The sequence below is a fragment of the Marmota marmota genome, unplaced genomic scaffold, assembly GCF_001458135.2.
Source record: "Marmota marmota marmota unplaced genomic scaffold, marMar, whole genome shotgun sequence".
NCBI classification, from domain to species: Eukaryota; Metazoa; Chordata; class Mammalia; order Rodentia; family Sciuridae; genus Marmota; species Marmota marmota.
Genome location: NW_026000229.1, coordinates 42,347,220 through 42,372,979, shown reverse-complemented (window position 1 = coordinate 42,372,979; position 25,760 = coordinate 42,347,220). Strand labels below are relative to the sequence as shown.

The 25,760-nt window shown below is 33.0% G+C and overlaps 1 protein-coding gene across 6 annotated transcripts in view; it reads right to left on the bottom strand.

Annotated features, from left to right (window-relative positions):
• Positions 1 to 25,760, bottom strand: part of Dph6 (diphthamine biosynthesis 6) — a 165,697-nt gene that overhangs the window by 75,095 nt on the left and 64,842 nt on the right. For all 6 annotated transcript variants that reach the window (XR_007343917.1, XM_048793514.1, XM_048793516.1 and 3 more), the window contains one exon: positions 1,045 to 1,118. Coding sequence is in view for 5 of the 6 variants with exons in the window: in XM_048793514.1 (XP_048649471.1) it covers positions 1,045 to 1,118 (74 nt within the window). In the remaining variant the exon portion in view is untranslated. The remainder of the gene's footprint in view (positions 1 to 1,044; positions 1,119 to 25,760) is intronic.

The window sequence follows — 25,760 nt, the reverse complement described above, 5'->3', positions numbered from 1 at the left end:
GGGGAGGGGGGATAGTAGAGGATAGGAAAGGCAGCAGAACACAACAGACACTAGTATGGCAATATGTAAATCAATGGATGTGTAACTGATGTAATTCTGCAATCTGTATATGGGGTAAAAATGGGAGTTCATAACCCACTTGAATCAAAGTGTGAAATAGGATATATCAAGAAATTTGTAATGTTTTGAACAACCAACAATAAAAAATTAAAAAAATAAAATAAAATAAAATAAAAGAGATGAAGGGCTGGGGTTGTGGCTCAGAGGCAGAGCGCTCGCCTACCATGCATGAGGCACTGGGTTCGATCCTTAACACCACATAAAAATAAAATAAAGTTACTGTGTCCACCTATAACTAAAAAATATATATTTAAAAAAAAAGAGATGAAATAGGTATACTAAATCAAGGAGGAAAAATTCAAGATAGTGTCTACCACTTAAAATATCTGTCTCAGGAATGGGGATGTATCTTAGTGGTGGTGTGCTTAGTTATCATGTCCAAGGAAAACCCTGGTTTTGATTCCCAGCACCACAAAAAACAAACAAACAGCAGCAACAACAACAAAACACTCAAAGTCTACCTAAATTTTTAATTATAAATTATTTAGGAACTGAGGCTGAGGTGGTGGCTCAGTGGTAGAGCACTTGCCTAGCATTTGCAAGGCCCTGGGTTCAATCCTCAATGCCACATAAAAATAAATAAAATAAAGATATTGTGTCCAACTACAACTAAAAAATAAATATTAAAAAAATTTAAAAAAATTATTTAGAAACAGAAAAAGGTAAATTTGACTTTGTAAATGTACACACTTATTCCACAGGGAATATATAATGTATTTATGATTTAGATATGATTATTCTATTATTTTGATTATTATTAGATATAATTATTCTATTTTTTTTTTTGTGGTGCTAAGGATTGAACCCAGGGCCTTCTACATGTTTAAGCATATGTGCTACCACTGAGCTATACTCCTAGTCCCTCATTCACATTCTTAAAATATAAATACTTTAAAACTATAGGACAAAGTAATGTTTTCTTACACATTTTGTACTCGAGCATGCTGATAATCAGAAAGTATAGCACCTACTGATATCCCATCTACTTCTTCTTTTTCCTGAAAATAAAGAAAAAAAGAATTTAAAGGCTCTACATCATGCTCTGAAACTTATAAATAAATAGTATCACCTAGGAAACCACCTTTTTAAAAAATTTTATTAATTCTTTTATATATGACAATGGAATACATTACAATTCATATTATACATATAGAGCACAATTTTTCACATCTCTGATTGTATACAAAGTATATTCACATCAATTCGTGTCTTCATACATGTACTTTGGATAATGATATCCATCACATTCCACTATTATTTCTAACCCCATGCCTCCTCCCTTCCCCTCCCACCCCTATCTAGAGTTCCTCTATTTCTCCCATGTTCCCCCTCCCTACCCCACTATGAATCAGCCTCCTTATATTAGAGAAAACATTCAGCATTTGTTTTTTGGGGATTGGCTAACTTCACTTAGCATTATCTCCCCTAACTAGGAAACCACGTTTGAAGAAGAGAAATTTCCTGAAAGTAAAATCCCCATTCAGAAAAAAAAAAAAAGCATAAATATGTTTAAATCCACTTCTCTGCTGTAGGAAAAATAATAAACTAGAGATCCCTTTCCATGGTAGAAAGTAAAAATTTAGAGAACACTTACAAAATATCTTTACACATATATTTAAAGTACTAATACTTGATAAAAACTTTTGAAAAATTTCTATTTAAAAACCACATTTTCCCAGGTTGAGTAACTTCTTCTTCTTCTTCTTCTTCTTTTTAAAAGTAAGCAATGACATAGATGATACAACATAATGATCTTTATCTGTTATCTTAAAAGAACAAAAAAATTGACGTAGGAGCATCCAGAAAGCAAGAGATAGAGATAGTATATAAAGAATTTTATCATGGGATGGAACAATGACTTATTATCAATACAGTCACAAACAAGAATATCTAGCAGTATAAACCAGCACATTCTCACAGGGACAAAGACAGAGATACACTCTGTCTACTGTACGCATTAATGAGCTGAAGAAGAATGTAAATGCGAGTATGATCAAATTTGCAGATGATACAACACTAGGATGGACTAAAAAGAAAAGAAGATCAATCAAGTACATAGATGGATATGGACAACCGGGGATGTGGAAGGACAGGTCTAAGGTGAGATTTAATGTAAAGAAATATAAGATAATACACTTACGGAAGAATAAAACACAAAATAGGTTTAAACTAGGGAACTCTTGTCTATAAAACAGACCTGAAGAAAGTGACTAGGGTTGTAATTACTAATAACAAGCCAAATAGGAATTCTCTGAACAGACCTAAAAGAAATCCATCCTACCATATGGATATACATAAGAAACTACTTCAGAGATGACTTCATTATTAATACTGTTTTACCAAACAAGGTAACCTAGAAAGAGAAACAATAGCATTTTCAAAAGAAATAAAAGTTATATATATATATACTTCTATACATACTAAAATAACCCTGAAACATAACTTAATAACCCCATGTATCTTATAAAATCCCATAATAAATAAACAAAAATGCACAACAGGAATTTCTCATGTCTTTGGAGATAATCAATTTAAAATTTCCCTTCCAAAATGATAGAGAATACCGGACCAAACTGCTCCAAAATAAAATGATTATTTCTATCAGATAAAGTTTCAGAAAAAGAGCTATTTTTGGTTTTTTTTTTTTCTATTTCAGCAACTTTGTGAGAACACTTGTTTATAACAGTTTTCTAACTTGCCTAGTCATTTTCTTTTCATAAAAGTCATTCATTGTATTCACTGGAAAAAGTCAAGACATAGTGTTTCTTATTAATTGCAAATACAGCACAGATCATAGAATAGTGAAGTTATAACAAGAGGAAAATTTCAGTTATATCCCTATTCCATTTATTTGTTTATCTGAAGTTCTGCCCCCAAGAAAATATGAGGTACAGAATGTTATATACATATGGACATCGGTGTATGTATCTGTGTATTTCTCTTTAAAGCATGGAAACAAAGACTAGAGCCACTACTGTTTTTCCTTCTAACTATCAAACCACTATTATAATAATAATTGAAATTTGTTATCCATTTACTATGTACTGTTCTGCTATGGTTCTCATTTAAAAACCAATATAACCCTAAAACATCTATTTAATTTCTTCTTAATATAGCTTCATTTTCTGGAATTCTTTTCTACTTGCATCCTTTTATTTTTTAATTTAGTAACACCTAATAATTCAGCTTCAGAATCATATCTGGCTGAATTCTGACTTCTTAACACTAAACCTATATAAATACTATTAGTTGTGTTTGTTCAACAATTGTAATCAATACTACACAATAGAAATCTGACTCTATAAACTGTGAGTTTTGAATAAGTTACTTAATCTGTTTCAGTCTTCATCTGTAAAGTCAAGATAGTAACAATTCCTGTTTTTTAGGATTACTATGAAGATTAAAATAATCTGGATAAATAACAGTGTCTAGAACCCAAAGAGGGCTCAATAATTTTTTTTAATTTCATTATCATAATCTATATTATTCCTACAACTTCTATAAATACTTGTATTACTATTTCTACTACTACTGACTACTACTATTACTACTACTACTACTAGTATTGGTACTACCATAGGATAAAGACTTAACCCTTTCATTCGACTGACAAAGCCCTTCATTCTTGGGCTTTAACATTCTTGCTCATTGTTGTATTTCAATACTAGCCTACTAACCCTTGACACTCAACTATGGTTGCAACAAACTTTTCGAACATAGTAAGTCCTCAAATATCCAGGAATCATCATGACTTCTACTGAATATCTTCATCATTCTGAATATAACTACAAACTTCAAAGAAAGGTAAAATAGATCCTTTAGAGATAAAGATCTATCATATAGTCAGTCCTCTCTGGATTAGTCTATATTAGTCCTCCCTAAACCATACCTGCTACTACTTGGAGGAAAAAGTCAGTAACTTAATAACAGAGGCAAAATGACAGAAATGGATGTGTCAGGAGAAGAAAAAGGAAATGTCCTCAGATTTAAAAATATCATACTGAGACAGTATAAAATTATAACCAAATAAATCGTCTTGTGCCCATAGCTGAAATAAGTGTGCTTCAGCAAATAGTTAACATAAGACTCTTGGACCCAGAAGTTGAGGCACATTCAAACTAACTTCCCTTGATCCAATTCTATGTCCCTCAAGAAATACAAAGACTACAATGTAGGCTGCCTTGTTACTTTCTACCCCCCAAAATTTATGCTATGTTATTCTATCAGCACAGCTTTCACACACAAAAAAAAAATCAGAGAATCTAGAGTTTAATACATATTAAATAATATTCTTGTCATCAGGATAACTAAATGGTATTCTGCCAATTGAAGGAGTAGGAAATAAAAACAAAAACTAATTATGTCAGTCAGAGAAAAGGTAGAGACAAAGACTAGACCCTAAATGGCCTGGCACATTGCTAAGCCACACTAGTCTCAGATACTAGTGGAAACTATTAGGCTTAAAGCATTATTACTATGAAGGATGGATGTATAAATACAACTAAGGAAATAAAGTCAGCAACAGCATCAGTGAGTAATAGAAATAGTGCATAATATCTCTAAATATATCAGTATATAATAAACATATTATATTAGTTAATGCTCTCAACAATGCTCCCTGAAGTAGATTATCCTTATCTTTCTCATTTTGTAAATAAGGGACGTTAAGAGATCCCTACAAAGTTAGCCATGAGCATATGTGAAAAATAGATATCACAGGCTCATTTGTAGCTTCAATCATTCCCCACAACCCTAATCTTTGTCAGTGTGAAAGAGGCCTGTGAGATTCTTGGGAAGCTAGTCCAGGAAGCTATCTTACCTACGCTAACAATCCTAGCAGAGAGGACACAAAAACAAATTCAACAACCTAAAAAAACATAACTTCATTATAACCACTATTTCCACACTAATCAAAAGGATACTTACACCAAGAATTTATTCAGAAAGAATCAATATATCAACACAAAACAATTAAGAATCTAAGGGCTAAATACAGAGGATCAAACATGATTCCTGCAATATATTTTAAATTGTTAATGGGGAAGAAAAAATTCCAGCAATTTCTTCTGTGATTAGCCTGTATGTACCACAATTACGGGACAAATAGTTAGTTTTGTGTATGCATGCACATACATGTAGAGCATACAGGTATGATAAGTCCAGCCTTTGGTCTTTTAAAGAAAATAAAAGAAATTTTTAATTATAGTGAATTTTTCTTTGTTTTTTTGTTTAATAAAAAGAGAAAGAACAAATTGCTTCTGAAAAAACACATAGCATGATACAAATAGGATTGGGTGATGAATAAAGGAAAGTGATAAAGACTTCTACTTTTTACTTTATACACTTCTGTGTTTCTTGAATTTTTCTGTAAAAATATGTAACAGAAAGGCCTGGCCCAGATCCACCCACACCAGCCTGCATAGGAACAAGGCTCAGAGTAGGCCCAGGTCCATCCTGCAAGCGGCAGGCACCCACAGGAGCCCAGCCTCTGGCACAGGAACACCCATTCGGATCAGCAGACTACCCCAGGAGGTAAGATCCTGACCAGATCTGCCCTCACCGACTTCTGCACAATCCAGGTCCAGAGTAGCTCCGTCCCCTCCCAACCTGGGAGGCCAAGCCTAACACACTTCCATCTTGGGACACTGCAGTCATTGCCATACCTTCCCCACATAGTAGCCCCTACCTTTTTGACAATAGGCAGGGCCTAGAAGCAGCTGTATCTCAGAACAGGCATCCCAAAGACACTGTAAGGCCCACCCTTCCAGACCAATCTCTGTAAGACATTGCATCAATCTTGGGGCACCTCCACAATTATCTCAAGTTACCTTGGCTATTGCCGCTACCACCTTTAAAGTTGCAGTAACATACATTGAGGGACACCAGCAGGGTCTGGAAGCCCAACACCAAGGTGAGGTACAGACAATCTGCATGGAAACTACAAGAATACAGGGTAAAAACCATAATATCTCAGATCCACACTATAAAAAAGCAAGAAACATAGACAACATGAAAAAACAAGGGAGAAAAGTGACCCCAAAAAACCAGGATACTACAATAACAAAAACCATGGACAGCAAAGTTGATGAAATGTCAGAGAAGGAGTTCAGAAGGTTCATAATTAAAATTATCTGTGAATTAAAGAATGACCTAAATGAGCAAATGCAGGCAAAAATCAAGTACTCCAACAAAGAGATAAGAGAGCAAATACAAGTAGCAAAAGATTACTTCAAGAAAGAGACTCTGAAAAAAACACCAGTCAGAAATCCTTGAGAAGAAAAAAACAATGAAACAAATTAAAAAACTCAACAGAAAGTATAACCAACAGACTAGATCACTTGGAAGAAAAAATGTCCGATAATGAAGACAAAGTACACAATCAGGAAAATAAAGTTGATCACACAGTGAAGATAGTAAGAAACCATGAAGAGAAGAAGAAGAATTATGGGACAGCATCCAAGGATAATGGGACAGCATCAAGAGACCGAATCTAAGAGTTATTGGGATAGAGAAAAGCACAGAGTTTCAAGCCAAAGGAATGCATAATTTCTTCAATGAGATAATAGCAGAAAATTTCCCAAGCATGAAGAATGAATTGGAAAACCAAATACAAGAGGCTTACAAGATACCACGTGTACAAAATTACAACAGATCTACACCAGGCACATTATAATGAAAATGCCTAACACACAGAATAAGGATAGAATCTTAAAAGTCATAAGAGAGAGGAATCAGATCACATATAGGGGGAGACCAATTCATATCTCAGCAGATTTTTCAACACAGACCCTCAAAGCCAAGAGATTATGAAACAACATATACCAAGCTCTGAAAGAAAATGGATGCCAATCAAGGATATTTTATCCAGCAAAATTAAGCTTTCGATTGGATGATGAAATAAAAATCTTCCATGATAATAAAAGTCAAAAGAATTTACAACTAGAAAGCCTGAACTACAGAACATTCTCCGCAAAATATTCCACGAAGAGGAAATGAAAAATAATGATGAATATCAGCAATGGGAGGTATTCCATTAAAGGAAAAAATAATCAGAGGAGAAACCAAGTCAAGTTATATACCAAAAATAAATAAAAATGACTGGGAATACAAATCATGTCTCAATAATAACCCTGAATGTTAATGGCCTAAAGTCACCAATCAAAAGACATAGACTAGCAGATTGGATTTAAAAAAAAAAAAGATCCAACATTATGCTGCCTCCAAGAGACTCACCTCACCTCATAGGAAAAGACATCCACAGACTGAAGGTGAAGGGTTGGGAAAAAATCATACCCCTCACAGGGACTGTGGAAGCAAGCAGAGGCTTCCATCCTCATATCAAATAAATTAGACTTCAAGCTAAAGTTAATCAAAAGGGAGAAAGAAGGACACTACATACTGCTCAAGGGAACCATACACCAACAAGACTTAACAATTATAAATATATATGCCCTAAATAATGGAGCATCTACATTCATCAAACAAATCTTCTCATGTGATTTTAAGATCTCTCTTTCACCACTGGATAGAACTTCCAAATAAAATTGAACAAAGAAACTATAGAACTCAATAATACAATCAATAACTTAGACTTAACTGACATATATAGAATATTTCATCCTTCAATGAGAGAATATACTTTCTTCTAAGCAGCACATGGATGCTTCTCTATAATAGACCATATACTATGCCACAAAGCAACACTTAGCAAATATAAAAAAGTAGAAATACTACCCTGCATTCTATCATATCATATGATAAAATAAGAAACAAAAGCTGCTCCAATAGCTGGAGACTAAATAATATGCTACTGAATGAACAAGAGGTTGCAAAAGATATCAAGGAGGAGATTTAAAAAATTTTAGAGGTGAATGAGAACACAGATACAACTTATTGAAATCTCTGGGAAACAATGAAGGCAGATTTAAGAGGAAAGTTCATTCCATTGAGTTCATTCCCTAAAAGAAGAAAATGTCAACAAATAAATGACCTAATATTACTCTTAAACCCTACAAAAAGAACAAATCAACACCAAAAGCAGTAGAAGACAGGAAATAATTAAAATTAGAGCTGAAATCAACGAAATTGAAACAAAAAAAATTGAAAAAATTGACAGAACAAAAATTTGGTTCTTTGAAAAAATAAATAAAATTGACAAACCCTTAGCCCTTACTAACGAAAAGAAGGAGAGACAAAACATAAATTACTAACATCCGTAATGAAAAAGGAAATATCACAATGGACACTACAGAAATATAGAAGATAATTAGAATTATTTTGAAAACTTGTACTCCAATAAATAGAAAATATATAGAAAGCATCAACAAATTTCTAGAGTCATATGATTTGCCCAAATTGAATCAGTATGATATATACAATTTAAACAGATCAATTTCAAGCAACAAAATAGAAGACACCATCAGATGTCAACAACCAAGAAAAGTCCAGAACTGGATGGATACACAGCTAAGTTCTATAAGACTTTTAAAGAAGAACTAATATCAATACTCTTCATTTTATTTCAGGAAATAGAAAAAAAGGCAGCACTTCCTAACTCATTGTATGAGGCTGATATCACCCTGATTCCAAAACCAGGCAAAGACACATCAAAAAAAAAAAAAAAGAAAAAAAGAAAACTTCAGACCAATATCTCTAATGAACATAGATGCAAAACTTCTCAATAAAATTCTGAAAAATCGAATACAAAAAAATATCAAAAAAATAGCACACCACGATCAAGTGAGATTCATCCCAGGGATGGAAGGTTGGTTCAACATACAGAAATCAATAAATGTAATTCATCACATCAATAGACTTAAAGATAAGAATCATATGATCATCTCAATAGACGGGGAAAAAGCATTTGATAAAAGACACCATCCCTTCATGTTCAAAACACTAGAAAAATTAGGGATAACAGGAACATTTCTAAACATCTTAAAGGCTATCTATGCTAAGCCCCAGGCCAACATCATTCTAAATAGAGGAAAAATTGAAGGCATTCCCTCTAAAAACTGGAACAAGACAAGGATGCCCTCTTTCACCACGTCTATTTAACACAGTTCTTTAAACACTCACTAGAGCAATTAGACAGATGAAACAAATTAAAAGGATACACATAGGAAAAGAAAAACTCAAATTAGCATGATTTGCTAATGATATGATTCTATACCTAGAAGACCAGAAAACTTCTAGAATTAGTAAATGAATTCAGCAATGTAGCAGGATATATAAATCGAAGGCATTTCTGTATATCAGTGACAAATCCTCAGATAGGGAAACATGGAAAATGATACCATTTATAATAGCCTCAAAAAATAAAATACTTGGGAATCAACTTAGTAAAAAAGCTGAAAGATCTATATAATGAAAATTACAAAACCCTAAAGAAAGAAATCAAAGAAGGCCTTAGAAGATGGAAAGATCTACATTGCTCTTGGATAGGCAGAATTAATATTATCAAAATGGCCATACTACCAAAAGCACTATACAGATTTAATGCAATTCTGATCAAAATACCAATGACATTCCTCATAGAAATAGAAAAAGCAGTCATGAAATTCACCTGGAAAAATAAGAGACCAAGAATAAAGACCAGGAAGAATAAAGCAGGTGACATCACTATAGAAGACTTTAAACTTTACTATAGAGCAATAGTAACAAAAACAGCATGGTACTGGCACCAAAACAGACTAGAAGACCAATAGTACAGAATAGAGGACACAGAGACTAACCCACAAAATTACAATTATCTTATATTCGACAAAGGCACCAAAAAACATACATTGGAAAAAAGATGGTCTCTTCAACAAATGGTGCTGGGAAAACTAGGAATCCATATGCAACAAAATGAAATTAAACCCCTATCTCTCACCATGCACAAAACTCAACTCAAAATGGATCAAGGACCTAGGAATAAAACCAGATACCCTGCATCTAACAGAAGAAAAAGTAGGCCCTAATCTCCATCATGTTGGATTAGGCCCCAACTTCCTTAATAAGTCTCCTCCAGTGCAAGAATTAAAATTGAGAATCAATAAATGGGATGGATTCAAACTACTGTGAGCTGAATAGACAGCCCACATCTTGGGAGCAAATATTTACCCCTCACACATCAGATAGAGCACTAACCTCTAGGGTATATAAAGAACTTAAAAAGTTAAATAACAAAAACAAATAACCCAATCAATAAATGGGCCAAGGACCTGAACAGACACTTCTCAGAAAATGAGGTACAATCAATCAACAAATACATGAAAAAATGTTCATCATCACTAGCAATTAGAGAAATGCAAATCAAAACTACTCTAAGATTTTATCTCACTCCAGTCAGAATGGCAGCTCTTATGAAGACGAGTAACAATAGTGTTGGTGAGGATGCGGGGAAAAAGGTACACTCATATACTGCTGGTGGGACTGCAAACTGGTACAGCCAATATGGAAAGCAGTATGGAGATTCCTTGGAAAATTGGGAATAGAACCACCATTTGACCCAGCCATCCCTTTCCTCAGTCTATACTGAAAGACATAAAAACAGCATACTACAGGGACACAGCCACATAAATGTTTATAGCATCACAATTCACAATAGCTAAATTGTGGAGCCAACCTGGATGCCCTTCAATAAATGAATGGTTAAAAATAATGTAACATATATACACAATGGAATATTACTCAGCATTAAAAGATAATATAATCATGGCATTTGCAGGTAAGTGAATAGAGTTAGAGAAGATAATGCTAAGTAAAATTAGTCAATCCCAAAAAAACAAATGCTGAATGTTTTCTCTGATATAAGGAGGCTAATTCATAGTGGGGTAGGGAGGGGGAGCATGGGAGAAATAGAGGAACTCTATTGATAGGGCAGAGGGGTGGGAGGGTGAGGGAGGGATGGGGTTAGAAATGTTAGTGGAATGTGATGGACATCATTTTCTGAAGTACATGTATGAAAACACGAATTGGTGTGAATACTTTGTATACAACCAGAGATATGAAAAATTTGCACTCTATATGTATAATATGAATTGTAATGCATTCCACTGTCATATGTAAATTTAAAAATTTATAATAAATAAGCTCAGAAATGTCAAAAAAATATATAACAGAAAATTTCTAAAAATTTACATTGAAAAAGGAAATAAGGGATACTGTTCTTCAAAAAACTACCCACTTGGGCTGGGGATATGGCTCAAGCGGTAGCGCGCTCGCCTGGCATGCGTGCGGCCCGAGTTCGATCCTTAGCACCACATACAAACAAAGATGTTGTGTCCGCCGAAAACTAAAAAATAAATATTAAAAAAATTCTCTCTCTCTCTATTTTTTTTTTAAAAAAACTACCCACATGTACATAGAAGGAAAGTTATATTTCTCTCTTAAGATTCTAGCATTTTCATATCCTAAGCGCACATCATGCACACACACAGAATTTTGAATTCTAAGTTAGGTTACATATTCTAAGCAAAACTCGTGATTCATACATATACACTCATTCCATGCTAAGATCCTTCCATAATTCTCATCTAAAAAAAATGACCCCACATATATATTATCGTTTAGACCATATATATATATATATTACTGTTTACAGTCATCCATGATTTCTTTCTCTTATGACTTACATTAATCAAGTAATAGTTCTATTAGCTTCACCTTCCAAGAATATCCAGAATCCAATCACTTCTCATCGCAACACTCTGATTCTAAAAATATCTCCTTAGTTCGACTACAACAGTTTCCTATTCAGCTTCCTTAAGTTTAGTCTTCCTCACTATAATCTACCTCTGTATGATTCATTTTATCATCTCACAAAATTATGTATAATAAATTGCATCAACTTAAAGTACACAATTTCAATGTGTTGTAACAATTGTAATTTCCAGTAAAACTGGAACTTTTTACTTTGTATACACTTGTGTTTCTTTAAACCACAGTGATCTTCTAAAATTTAAACTAGAACATATACCTTTCTCCATTTGAAATCCTCCAGTGGCTTCCTATCCTAATTAAAAGTAAATTCCAAGTTCCTTTTGATTAGTCTGTAAGGTACTATGTGGCCTGGACCATACCAATCTTTCTGGCATTGCTGCCTACTACTGTACTCCTGTTTTATTTCATATATCCACACTGGGGAGCTCATTGTTCCTCAAACACCTAAACTTGTTTCCATCTCCAAGTCTCTGTGTCTACACCAGGTCTTCCCTAGAATTTACATGGCTTTTTTCTTTATTTCTTTCAGGTCTCTGCTTACACATCTCAGAGAGGCCTTCTACAATCTCTCTTTCTTAAATAGCCCATCTACTCCTGCACTGTCACGTCTATTTCATTTCCCTGACTTTATTGTCTTCACAGAACTATCTGAAATTACAGTGTATTTGCTTAGTTAATTTCTTTAATGTCTATCTTCACCTTTATGAGGGTAGGTCTTTTGTTCTGTTCCTGTTATATTCTTAGCTTTAGAAACTAAAGCAGCATATACAATAAATATCCATTATTTAAAAAAGTTCACTATGTAAAATTATAGTAATCCTCTACTTCAACAATCATCTAAAATAAAATTAAGGCAAAAATACAAATAAAAATATCATTTTATAATATACATATCAAAGGGTTAATACATTTATCTTTCAAATTAATAAGGAATGGTCAAAAAAAAGTACAATGGAGGAAAGCATAGTAATGGGCAATATATGTACATATTTTTTTTTCTTTCTTTTTTTCTCTTTTTGGTACTGTGGGTTAAACCCAGAGGCACTTTACCACTGAGCTACATCCCTAGCACTTTCTAGTGAGACAGGGTCTTGCTGAGTTGCCTAGGGCCTCACTAAGTTGCTAAGGCTGGCTTTGAACTTGTGGTACTCCTGTCTCAGCCTCCTGAGTTACTGGGGTTACAGGCATGTACCACCACACCTGGCTTGATGGGCAATTTTTAAGAGAAAAAATAAAAATGAATAATTTCATTCTTCTTAGAAATACAAAAGAAATACAAGCAAAATTGAATACATTTTTGTCAAATGAGTATGTTTTAAAATCTAATTAGTATTCAAAGTTGATGAGGTTACTACATAATTTCATACATAATTGATACTAGTGCAGTTACTAGTGCATCTTTTCTAAAAAACAACTTTGCAATATGTATCATACAATTTTATTATGTTTATTCAGTTAAACCCACAATTTTATATTTGTGGGGAAATCCAGGCTATAAAATACTTATAAATGTACACAAGATTTATATACATAAAGGCATTCATCACGTTTATATGTAACATGTATTAAGAACAAAAACTGAAAAATCCTAAAATTCCAAATAAAAGAAGGGTGGTTAAACAAACCATGGTAAACAGGGAGAAAAAAAAAGCAGCCATTAATACCATATTTTCCAAGAATATATAATAAATTACTTATGATATAAAATTAAGTGGAAAATATCCAGAGAGTGTATACTAAAATATATGGATTAAATGAATCTTCAAACATAGAAAAAGGACCAGAAATAGACCAAACTGTAAAAACTGCTTATTTCTGAAATGATGTTTCATTTTTTCTATTTTATTTCCAAATTTTAATTCCTTAAATGTTTTTACATAACACATATTACTTTTGTAATTACAGGGTAAATTATTTAAAATACCTCTATAAATATGGACATTCATTTCTTATCCCACATGCTATAATATGGCAAGCAAAATTATTCATGTATTATTCAAAGATATAGAAAGCCCTACTGTGTGACAAGTTTAAGACCATATTAGGAAAGGGGAAACATATATGAAAATAGCACACTTAAGAGCCTTAAGAAATGAAAATCTAGAAGTGAAGGATTCAGGAAAATGGATAAATAAATAAATAAATAAAATGTATATAAGTTCATAAACAGAGTATAATGGACAACAAAGGAAGATAATATTAGAAATTATTTTTTAAAATTATACTCCAAACATGAAAAAATTCAGATTATTGAATCTTTGTTCTTCTAGGAAAACAGATGCACAAGCTCCTATTATTGACTTCCTGCATCCTCCTTAATATATAGGATAACTGAATGAGATAATGCAGTGTTGGTGATAAGCATAGTGCTTTGCAAAAAGTTTCCAACAAAAATTTTTAGAGAAACAAATCTGGCTCTAATAAGAAATAGATAAAACTTATCACATTACAAGTTTAAACATTCTTAATTTTCAATCTCGATTTGATAGCTGAGTGTATGGTTGTATCTTCCATGTTATGCAAATAATCAATAAGGCCATAATATACCATGGTATTATTCCAATCACAAAAAGAAATACAAACATGGACCTATTCATGACCGTTTATAATCTAGTCCTAAAAACTTTTTAGACTACTCTCAAAACCTAAGTACTGAAGTATCAGGAACATACACAAAGGGATAGAATATGCATTTCTTATACAAAATGCACCTGATGCTGTGTTCTTATTCATACACAAAGTTTCACCATATCACAGCTAAAAGGCACTTCAGACAGAGACTGGGATGATGAAGGCATCCATCCATATGATAAGAGTGATAATTACAAGTTTAGGAGGAAGATTTAAAGGTAGAAATCCAGACCCAAATTGAGACTCTGTGTATTCAATATTCACTTTTCTCAATCCAGAAAAGCTGGCTCACAAAATCAACAAATAATTTTAAAACAAGCTGTCCTTTTATTGCAACTGAAAATGGGATCTACTTATTCTAAAGATGAGAAGATATGCAGCTTGAAAGTATAGGAGATGTTATTTTCTTTGAAAAATGCCTCAAGTTACCAGTATTATTCTGTTAATGAGTGACTGCCTGTTGAGAAAAAAAAAATTATCCACTGAATTTAAAGTGTTTTTCATCTGAAAGCATTCTAACATTTTAAATATGAACTATTCATTAAAGAAATGCACTTGAATTATATCTCTTAATGGAAATATTTGGATTTCTGGAGACGTGACATTATTAAATAAGAAACATTTGTGAATGCCAGTGATGTTCTATGACCTGGATAACTAAAAATTTATATGGCCAGTAAAGCATTAGATGCATTTTCTTTAAACTTCCATTTCTTCATTTGGTAACATTATACACATTCAGACTAACAAAAGTACTACATAAATGAATACTGTTTCAGATGAAATAATTCTGAAAGTGATTCTTAGAGTTTCAGAGTAAAATATTCAAGCATCTCACTAAAAATTTTGCTTAAGTGAACTTGTTAAAAAAGTATTTGTTTTTCTTAGCATCATCAAAAAAAATAAATTCAATAAATGAGAAATGATCACCATCTGAAGTTCTCCCATTAAATAGTGAGCTTATGGCAGAATATTAGGTCACTTAATTGCAACATTACTATATCCCTTTGTGAATTTTCTCAAATGGGGGAAAAGTTGTTAAGGCTAAAAATCAAATGATAAATAAATTGCAGAGGATTGAAATAATCTGCCAGTTATTCCCATTTAAAAAACTAACAATTACTTTACTCTTAAATCTCCATCTTAGTTGTAACAGCATGAAGTCAACTGAGACCAAACTCCATCTACAGAAGAAACTAAAAAGAAGTGTAGAACTACAGTTGCTCTGTTTCCTTAAGCTCCCAAGGCATTCTTCTTGTTAAAAGGATTAGGTGGCATTTTGAACACTTCTATGGAATGCTTTGACATCAGCAATAAACAAACACATAAATAAACAAAGGATTAAAGTGTTCAATCCTTGTTTTAGGAGAGCAAAGCAACACTCAGGATGAATTCATTTCTAAGCAGCCCAGTTTAGTAGCAAGTGTTTTATCTGTTTAAAAGCTACTTTCTAAATTTATTTTCTAAGATGTTGAGGAAATGTTCTTTGATTAGTTTAATGTAACTTTAAAATGTAGTTTATATAAACAGGGTTATTCTGTTCTAAAACCTATATTTAAACCAGTACTATGAAGATAAAATAATTTTTATAAAATTATTTTGTAGGAATATGACCAGACTGAAATGTACATATATATTACACAGGTTTCATAAAACTCAATTCCTTGAGGAATTTTCATTGGATATGAGTAAGTCTACTAGTCAAATTTTATCCTGCTTCAATATTCACTTACTTAACCTGAACTTACCATGAAACTATCTGCAAAGCGCTATGCTTATCACCAACACTGTATTACCTCATTCAATCATCCCATAATTCTTTAAGGGAGATTTATCATCTTCATCTTATCATTTTAAAGATGAGGAAACTAAGGTCAAGAAAGTTTATATAACTTATCCAAGGTCACTCACTAATAAATAAAATAATTAAAAACAGGTGAAATTCTGCGCTTGGAACTGTCATTGAGCTGTTTATTCATCTTCTATGAGTCACAGACTGTCCCAGCACTTGCCTCATAGTGCTTCCTCAATCCTCTTTCAAGAGCTTTCAAGAGCTAAGTGTTTTTTTGGTTTTCTTTTGGGGGGAGTGAGGGAGTAGAAGCAAAACTCTTCAATGGTCACATATCATTCAAAATAAGGTAAATCCCCCCTTTCCTCTTTGTTTTCATTTACTACTCTCACTCTCACTCCACTATAGGAACAAAGAAGGCATCTGAGGAAGGTCTAAACTGAGGAATTAAAGCTTGAACACAGTCATGAAGAACCAGACCTATTCTAATGGAACAAATCTGTTACTCCAGTGGGCGGATTTTCAAAGGTTGTGGGGCAAAGAACTGATAGCAAAAGGAGAAAATGAAACTGGCGAGAATGGAAGAAAAGTTAAGGCTCATGGAAAAGGGGCAGTAAGCAAGAAGATGAAACTAAAAAGCTAGGCAGAAGCAATAGCATAAACAGGATTGTATAACATAATTTTATAGATTACAGTAAAGAATTTAGATTATATTTTGATGAGGAAAAAGGAAAGGAAGACAGAGACTTTTAAGTATGATACCATCAACATTAGATTTACTTTTGTTATTGTGGTAAAACATACAAAACATAAAATTTACCATTTTAAAATTTTAAGTGTATACATAATTAAGCATATAGGCATTAAGTATATTAACAATATTGTGTGATTGGTCTTATATTTTAAAAAGATTAAGGGGGACTACTACTTTTAAAAATGTCTGAGGTTAGAAGTAAAGTAACTACTTAGGAAACCCTAAAGAAATATGAGTAAGAAATGAGAAGGTTTGAACTAAGACAGTGGTTATAATTACAAGAATGCTGATGTGGGCTATGTTGATAAAGAATGAGCAATAGATTGTGGTGATATGTAGCTGAGAAAGGTACTTTCAGGTATTTGACTTGGTCACTTGATGGAGAGCAATGACATTGTTTTAATAAGAAATGTACAACTTTAGGGAGGAATATGGTGAGTACTATCCTGGTCACTGAGTCCTATGTGTCTTTTTGTCATTCAATGGGAAGTTGAGTGTCCAGAGGTAGTTGAGTCTGAGGCACAAAAAAACAGGGTATAATGGTGTGATATAAATGTGTATACCAGTGGTAGCTAAAGTCGTGATAAGAGATGAGATAAAACAGAGTAAAAAGTAGAGAGTGAAAGGGGAGGGTAAAGAATAGAGCAAGCCTTGAAGAATCAAAACATTTACAAAGTGTTTTAGTCAGCTATGTCACTGCTGTGACTAAACTATCTGACAAGAACAACTGTAGAGGAGGAAAAGTTTATTTGAGGGCTCATGGTTTCAGAGGTCTTAGTCCACAGAAGATCAGATCCATTCCTTTGGGCTCGAGGTGAGGCTGAATGTCATGGCAGGAGAGGGTGGCAGAAGGAAGCAGCTCACATCATAGTGATTAGAAAGCAGAGTGAGACTCTGCTCTCCAAATACAAAATATATATCCCATAGCCACACCCCAATTAACACTTCCTCCAGCCACTCCCCCCTTACCACCTAGTTAATCTCATCAAGGATTAATCCTCTGATTAGGTTAAGACTCTCATGACCCAATCATTTCTCCTTTGAACCTTCTTGCATTGTCTCATATGTGAGCTTTTGGGGGATGCCTCATATCCGAACCAAAACACCAAGTAAAAAGAGAAAGAAAAATCTTAAAAGAAAACTAGACAGACAGATGGAATACAAGGAGGATAAGATATCATAAATGTAAGGTCAAAGAGGTTTTATAAAGAAAAGAGAGTCTATATTGCCAAGTATCAAAAAGAGGCCAAGAAAGGAAAAGATTGGAGATTTTAATAAAGAAGAAAAATTGCCCACTGGATTTGGTTTTTATTGACCTTTACAAAAAAGTTTCAGTAAACTGGTACTGATGAGAACTAAGCTGCAATAGGATACGAGAATGAGAGATGAGAAAGAAAATATATATATAAATAATATTTCAAAAAGATTTGTTACAAAGAAAGATGTTACAATTGTTAGAAAAGAATGTAGGATCAAGAGGGATGTATCATATATAGTACTAAATCAAAAACAAGTGATATGATTTATACAAGTTCACAAAACATGCTGGCAGCACCATTATGAAAAGAATGATATGTCATTTCCCAGTCCATTCTTACTTCTACTAGCAAAGAGAAACATCTTCTAGTTCAGAAAAATAAAGCCATAAAAATATATCTAGATTTATGGTATTTAAAAAAAAATGGTTGACCTCTAAAAAACAACAAAATAAAACCTCCTGTCTTTAATTATAAACACTAATTGTACTGTCCGGGGGGGGGACTTTTAAAAAGTGTATAACTCTCCTTTTTAAAAACATTTTCAAAATTAAACTTATTGGTCAGGCACCACATAGATCAGCTCTCTCCTAATTAGTAGAGAAAATATAATTGATGGTCAAAAGAATACATGATTTTAAATTTGGTCAAAATAAGATTAAAAGTAAGAAAGAAAAACAGGGCAATATGAGAGCTTCTAAGTTAAAAAAAAAACTTTACAATGTATTCAGTAGAAAAACTTCATAAAAAATCTTAATTCTCACAAGTTTGGTTTTCTCATAAAATATATATGACAATTCCTAGTTCATATGGTTGTGTAAGTCAACTAGTAAAACATGGGAAACCACTCAAAAAATCATAAAGGGTGTTGGGTTGGCAGCCTTCCCTTCCCCCTCCCCTTTCCATGGCAGCTATGGTTGGGGACTTTCCCCTGGCAGAGGAGACTGGAAATGGCCAATCAGAAGCTGACATGGCAGAATCACATTGGTCATGCATTCACTTATATACACACAGTAATAATAATGTCTGTTTCATTCTACTATCCTTCCTATCTCCCCAATGTGATTCTGCAACCTGTATACTCAGAAAAATGAGATATTGTATCCCAAGTGATTCAAATGTATGATATGTCAAGATCATTGTACTGTCATGTGTAACTAATTAAAACAAATTAAAAAAAAAAAAAAAGAAGCTGACATGGCAATGGACCTCAAGGACCATGGACTCCTGCCAGCTGAAGCAATCACCTTGTCAACTCATCTTAGCCTGGACCAACCAGCAATAGATGCCCCTAAACTCAGCTCGGCCAACCTGCTATCGGTAGCGACAATTTAGATGGCGTAGGCCCTCCTATCTCTGGCTTCCCTTATAAGCATTGTTCTTACCTTTCCTGCCCCTGACTTCCCCAGCCCTCACCCTTTTGCAAGGACTGGTGAACCTTGCCTGGGAGTGCCCCCCAATAATCTTCTTTTGGTGCCTTATTCTTGTTCTTATTTCCTCCTTAACCTCTTGTATTCCCTCTTTTTCTATTTTTGTTACTAGTGTCACTTAGGCTTAAAATGTTCAATCTAACTCCTCTCTGAGTGCTTATCTGATGCCAGGTAGATGATGAGACTCAAAGGACGTTCTCTCCATTTTCTAATTTCTTTGCCCTCCAACTAGTCCAAATAAGAGATTTATCTTTCTAAAGTCAATCCTTCCATGCCAAATAATTTTTTCTCCCTAATCCAGCTTTAATTTCATAAATCCTTTTCATAACTATCTATGATTTAGTTGAACACACTTTAATTTCCTATGTCCATGCTTTTGTTTTTACTCTTCTTTTCATTTGGAATTTTCTCCTCATCCCTGCCCTCAATCTCTATCTAGTAAATCCTATTCATTTCTCACAACCTGTGAAGCCATGCCTGATTCCACTAACAGGAAGCAATTTCTCACTCCTTTGACCTCTTTATATATTACCTTGAAAGCTTCTTGAGGTATTTAAATGTCATTTCATATACAGTCTAGGTTCTACTAGATTCTGTTAGCATCCACATACTACTAAGCATGGGGATTTTTATTCAGTTCTCAAAAAAGTACAGAGAATATTTCAGTCATTTGTATGGTTCCCACAACGAGAAATGTAAAGGGGTAACCATTTATTATATCATTTAGCAATATTTTATATTTTATAAGATTAGGACTTCGAAGGATGTATCAGTCAGGATGCAGAATAGAAAACATTCTAAAAATTTGAAGAAAAGTAGAGGGAATTTATTACATAGCTCACAGAACTAAAAAGCCAAATAGAGAAAAATGAGGCACCACATAGATCAGCAATTACAAAAGGCAGTTAAACTATCCCTAGACTGAAGGGATGTAGAGGAATATACCAGAGCCTAGTAACAAAGAACCTGGTTAGAAGTAACCTCAACAGACCTGTGCAATAGAAGCTGGAGCAAGTGGTGAGCTATCAATAGCACAGATTCCACCCAGACAGAGAAAGAGGGAAAATCAGGAGTCTTCCCTTCCTCTTGCCTTCTAATCTTCCCAGTGCCTTCTTTCCACTGACCAAATCCAAGGGAAAGCCAGCTATATGAGTCAACTAAGTACCCCTGGGATATCAAACAGTGCCTAAAAGGGCAAAAAGAAGAAAAAATGATTATGAAGGTAAAAATGATCAAGAGCAGCAGAAAGACCTTAACAAAATATAATCATTTTTTAGAATTGAAAAGGGGGTGGGGGGTGGGCAGGGGACAAAACCACTAACCAAATTGAAATATCCAAAAATCAGCAAGAAACAGATCCCAGTGGACTTTTTTTCCTACCTAGTAAATTGTTCAGCAATTATATGAGTTTCCATATGCTCTACATTCCACAGAGCACAATGCACAAGCAGATATCCCTATTTTCAAGGAACTCACCATCTTGCAAAGGTGTCTAGAACACATCAACCCTCACATTAAGACAAAGTAAAATTCAGTGGCTTCCATCATCACGACATAAAGCACTAAGAACTCAAGGCTATCAGCTTCATTTGAAAATTTATTTTGATTCTCTTCTATCAAATCTGGATACTGGCAAAAGCAATTTACCTGACAACACCAACAGAAATTTAGAAGATTCAAACTACAGGATATTCTGCTAGGAATTCAGGGATAGAAAGAGAAGTTTTACTTAATCTTATTTAATAAATGCCACATAAATTACTCAACAGCAATTCTCACATTTTCATATGAAGTGTAGTAACAATTCAAGGAAAAAAAAAAAAAGAAGTAACGAAATAGTGCTAGCTATAAAGATGAAGCAAGTGCTGTTGTTTGTATAAGTTTGTCAAATAAATCAGAAGCATCATTATCACAAAAAAGACTCAGATATTTCATTTTTCAGTTATGTGATCCTTTCATAAGGAAATGAAAACAAGTCTTGATAAAAATATAATTATATAAAAGCCTATCTAGCTTTATATTTCTTATGTCTTTTAAAAAAATGCTCAATTACCTCAAAGAACATGATAATTTCATTAAAAACCAGACCTTTAAAGAAAACAGGAATGCACATTAGCAAACCTATCTAGAAGGCCTGAACTAGAATTAAGGCAATATCTATTAATACTACAAATACACATTCCCTTAGACTCAGAAGTCTACCTAAAAACTTATAGATATGGTAGAGAATATACCTATCATGCTTGAGGCCTTGGGTTTGATCCCCTGCCCCACAAAACAAAGCAAAACAAAAACAAATAAATAAAAACATAGATATGTTTACATACAGAAAAATAATTAGCAAGATACGCATAGTAACAGCAAATAATTGGGAAAAAATCTAAATGCCCATGAATAGAGTCATAGTTAAAGACATGATAATACCTACATATAGTGGAACATTACTCAACCATAAACACTGAGAAAGTTCTTTTGAAATGAAATTATCTCAGTATATATTATTTAATGAAAAATGAAAAGAATAAAAGAGTGTAAACAGTGTGTATGTTTTCTTTTATAGACATGAAATATTTCTAGAAGTATACCTAACTAAAAACTTGACAACAGTGGTTAGATTGGAGAAGAAACTGAGTACTAAGGAAAAGGATATCCCTTTGAATATTGTGAATTTTAAACTGGATGAATATGCTGCCTTTAATAAATTTTTAAAAAATTTAATAGCAATATCAGCAACTGCAAAATCCTCTAAATCTTTGCCTTTAGCAAATCTGGCATGAAACTGATTTCTGAACCAAGTTAGATTTTCCTGTTCTTTAAGATAGGGAAAGAGTCCAATTAGCCTTGATCTACATATTATTGCCTGAAGTGGTGTTACCACTATAAAGTTACTGGGTTTCAAAACTAGCAGAATGTTGCTAACATAAACATATGCAACTACACACTGAAGAAAATACTGAGGACCAGTTACATTCTTCTCTCTTTTGCCCTTGATAAACTCAAAGAAAAAAATAACAAAAACCACCAACAGCCCTACCAAAAAATTGTAAGGCAGACTGTATAATATCCAGATTTTTTTTTTAATGGTTAACCTGCACATAGCCTCCACATAGTTAGGTAAATTAAGTTAAAAACGCAGACCTATTAGCCTATTTTTCTTGGTAGAATATCTTTTAGATAGTTTATTTATTTTAGGATCCATGACAAAAAAGAATACTGACTACCAGTCCAAAAATGCTTCTCTCAAAGCATATTTGAAAACTATGTAAATATAAATGTGAAAATAAAGAATTTTTCAAATGTCTATTATATGTCATTAGTAAGTCAGTATTATTTGAATATCAGCTCCATGACTGCACTGAAAAATAGAACAAATACATGAAGTGTCTTTACTCAAAAAGATCTTTGTTATAAAGAGTTGGTACATAAAGACCAAGTCTATGAAGAGAGCAGTTAGAACACTGCTCCTCAGCTACTTGCAAACTATCACACTTGGGAGAATAGGAAGAAAAAAAAAAAAAGCTTAAACAGTTATCATCATTCTTGATTTGATCCCTCCTTCAGACTTAATCCCCCACAAACGAATAATGAAGCAATGCAATGTTTACATACAGAGACATGTAGTGAAATACATTTAATCTAAATACACAGTTATCTTGATTCTAACTGCCAAATATTAAATCTTGTATTAAAGAAAAAATAAGATGGAGAATAAGAGTCACACAGAATATGGAGATGGTATTTTATAGGTCTTCGTCCCACATGTTAAACTGTATGTACATTAGAGAAATCAAGAGATTGATGATGAGATTTTCTAATTTCAAGGTCACATATCAGCTGTAGGGCAGATTAAGAAATAAACCTAAGGGTCATAACTGGTTTCAGAATCTGTAGATATTAATGTATATTTGGTGTCTCCGAGATATCTCAGCAATTGAAATCAGAAATCATAAAATTAGAGAACCTAATTAGAGCCAGTATTTCAAAGTTGTTAAAGCCTTTCAGGACCAAGTATTTAAAAATAAAACACTTCAGCATCAGGTGACAATTAAAGAGACTCCAGTGCTATTTCAAACACATTGCTTAAGTTGAATAATGTATTTCTTTGGTCAAGCCCTTAGTATTTTGTGGTCTATTACAGAAAAGCAGACTTTTCTGCTGCAGTTGCTAAAGAAAGCTGCTTTGAAGCATTTATATCCTGCCAGTTGTATTATATTCATATTTTAATATCACTTTTATTATATTATTATATTATAATTTTAATATTCATGGACATAATATATCAGAGGGACCAGACATTAAAAAGACAGCCAAGAAAAGGGGTAACAGAAATAATAACAAATTTTGATGAAAAAATTAAACTGGAAAAAATATAAAGCAATATAAATCAGAGTTTGTCCTTAAAAAGTGGTGTGACTCTACTTTGTGTATAATCAGGGACATGAAAAATTGTGCTCTATATGTGTAATATGAATTAAATCACATTCTGCTGTTATATATAACAAATTAGAGTAAATAAAATAAAAAAGAAACCACAGAGCAATTAGAAAACACTAAATGATTTTTAAAAAGCATATACACAGATGGATAAAAGACACACGAATAGAGAATAATACAAAAAGTAAATAAAAAACCCAACAATTTTATAGGTCAAAACATTAAGCCATTGCTCTGAGTGGCTACTGGGAGGACAGAAGAAATGAAATGAAATTATTTCAGACATGAGAAGTCTTACTAGTTCTTAACAAAAGCATTAAAAAATGTATGGCCACTTGAAACTATGAAGATCTTTAAATGATCTATAAAAGTAAGAAATATTTCTAAGATCTCATAGTAGTAGCATTTTACTAGATATATTTTTGATGTTGACTAAGATGTTAGTCAAGATTTCTAAGTTCTTTGGATCTCAGATCCTCACTGGTAAATAAGAGGTTTAAAGTCTTTGAATGTCTATTATTCTGATACTGAGCACTTTCTTTCTATGGAAACTACTCAACTATTCTGCTCGAAAATGAACACAATGTGAGACCTTCAAAAACAAAACAAAAGCAAATATATTTGTGAATTGTGGCAAAAGACATTTAGCAGTGGCATAATATTTTTTATATCTACAAAGACAAGACTTCTTACTTATGGGTTTTATTTTTCATACCTCTGAAACTATTACATTATTTTAGTTTTTAAAGTACCCTATTGCATATCATTAATGGAAGTAAGAAAAAAAAAACCCTGGAGGAATACTGTTAGATTAAATGTACAATTACACAATAACTATTTATCAAAATATAGTATTTATTGTCTGAATTACATACAATTTAAAATACATCTTGTTCTAGATTTTTTTCTGCTTTGTTTTGTTAAGGAATCTTTGAGGAAAATATTTTCTCTTAAATATTAAATTGCAGTTACTATCATGCTTTGTTACACAGCATGAAATATTTTTAGAAGTAGAAAATAAATTATATTACAAAGTGTTAAGAGATATATAACAAACATAGGTACCGCAAGTGCCCCGAAGCATTAGTGTACTTCATCAATCCAATGTATTCATTCATTAGAGTAGTGCCAACATACACATGGATGGTAGTGATGCATTGGTTCCCGGAAGATGTATTCCTATTACAGGTCAGACCAATGTAATACTTTATAAACCTACAAGAGTGATTTCATTCATTTAGAAATTCCATTTCCTTGTCACAGCCTACAATGAATTCTTCTAAACATTCATTCACAGTGATTTCATTTTCTATCTCGATATAGATATAGAAATGTTTTAACTGGCCAACTAACCAACTGTTTAAATTGGTATGACTACATGGGCTTTCTTCAATTTCACATTCTCACTTTTTATCCAGCTATCTTAGGGTTCAGCAAAAAGAAAATTAGTGATAATGCTTTCAATTTAATTAGTATATTACATGCGCTGTAATTATTAGTGGGAAATGTTATATTAATGAATGTAAAAGTTAGCAGTAAATTACCTTGTAGCCATTATCAATTTCCCAAGCTACTGCTCCTTAAGATAACCCTCTCCCTATGGTCCTTCCGGTAATTTTTCTTTGCCTGATAAACATGAT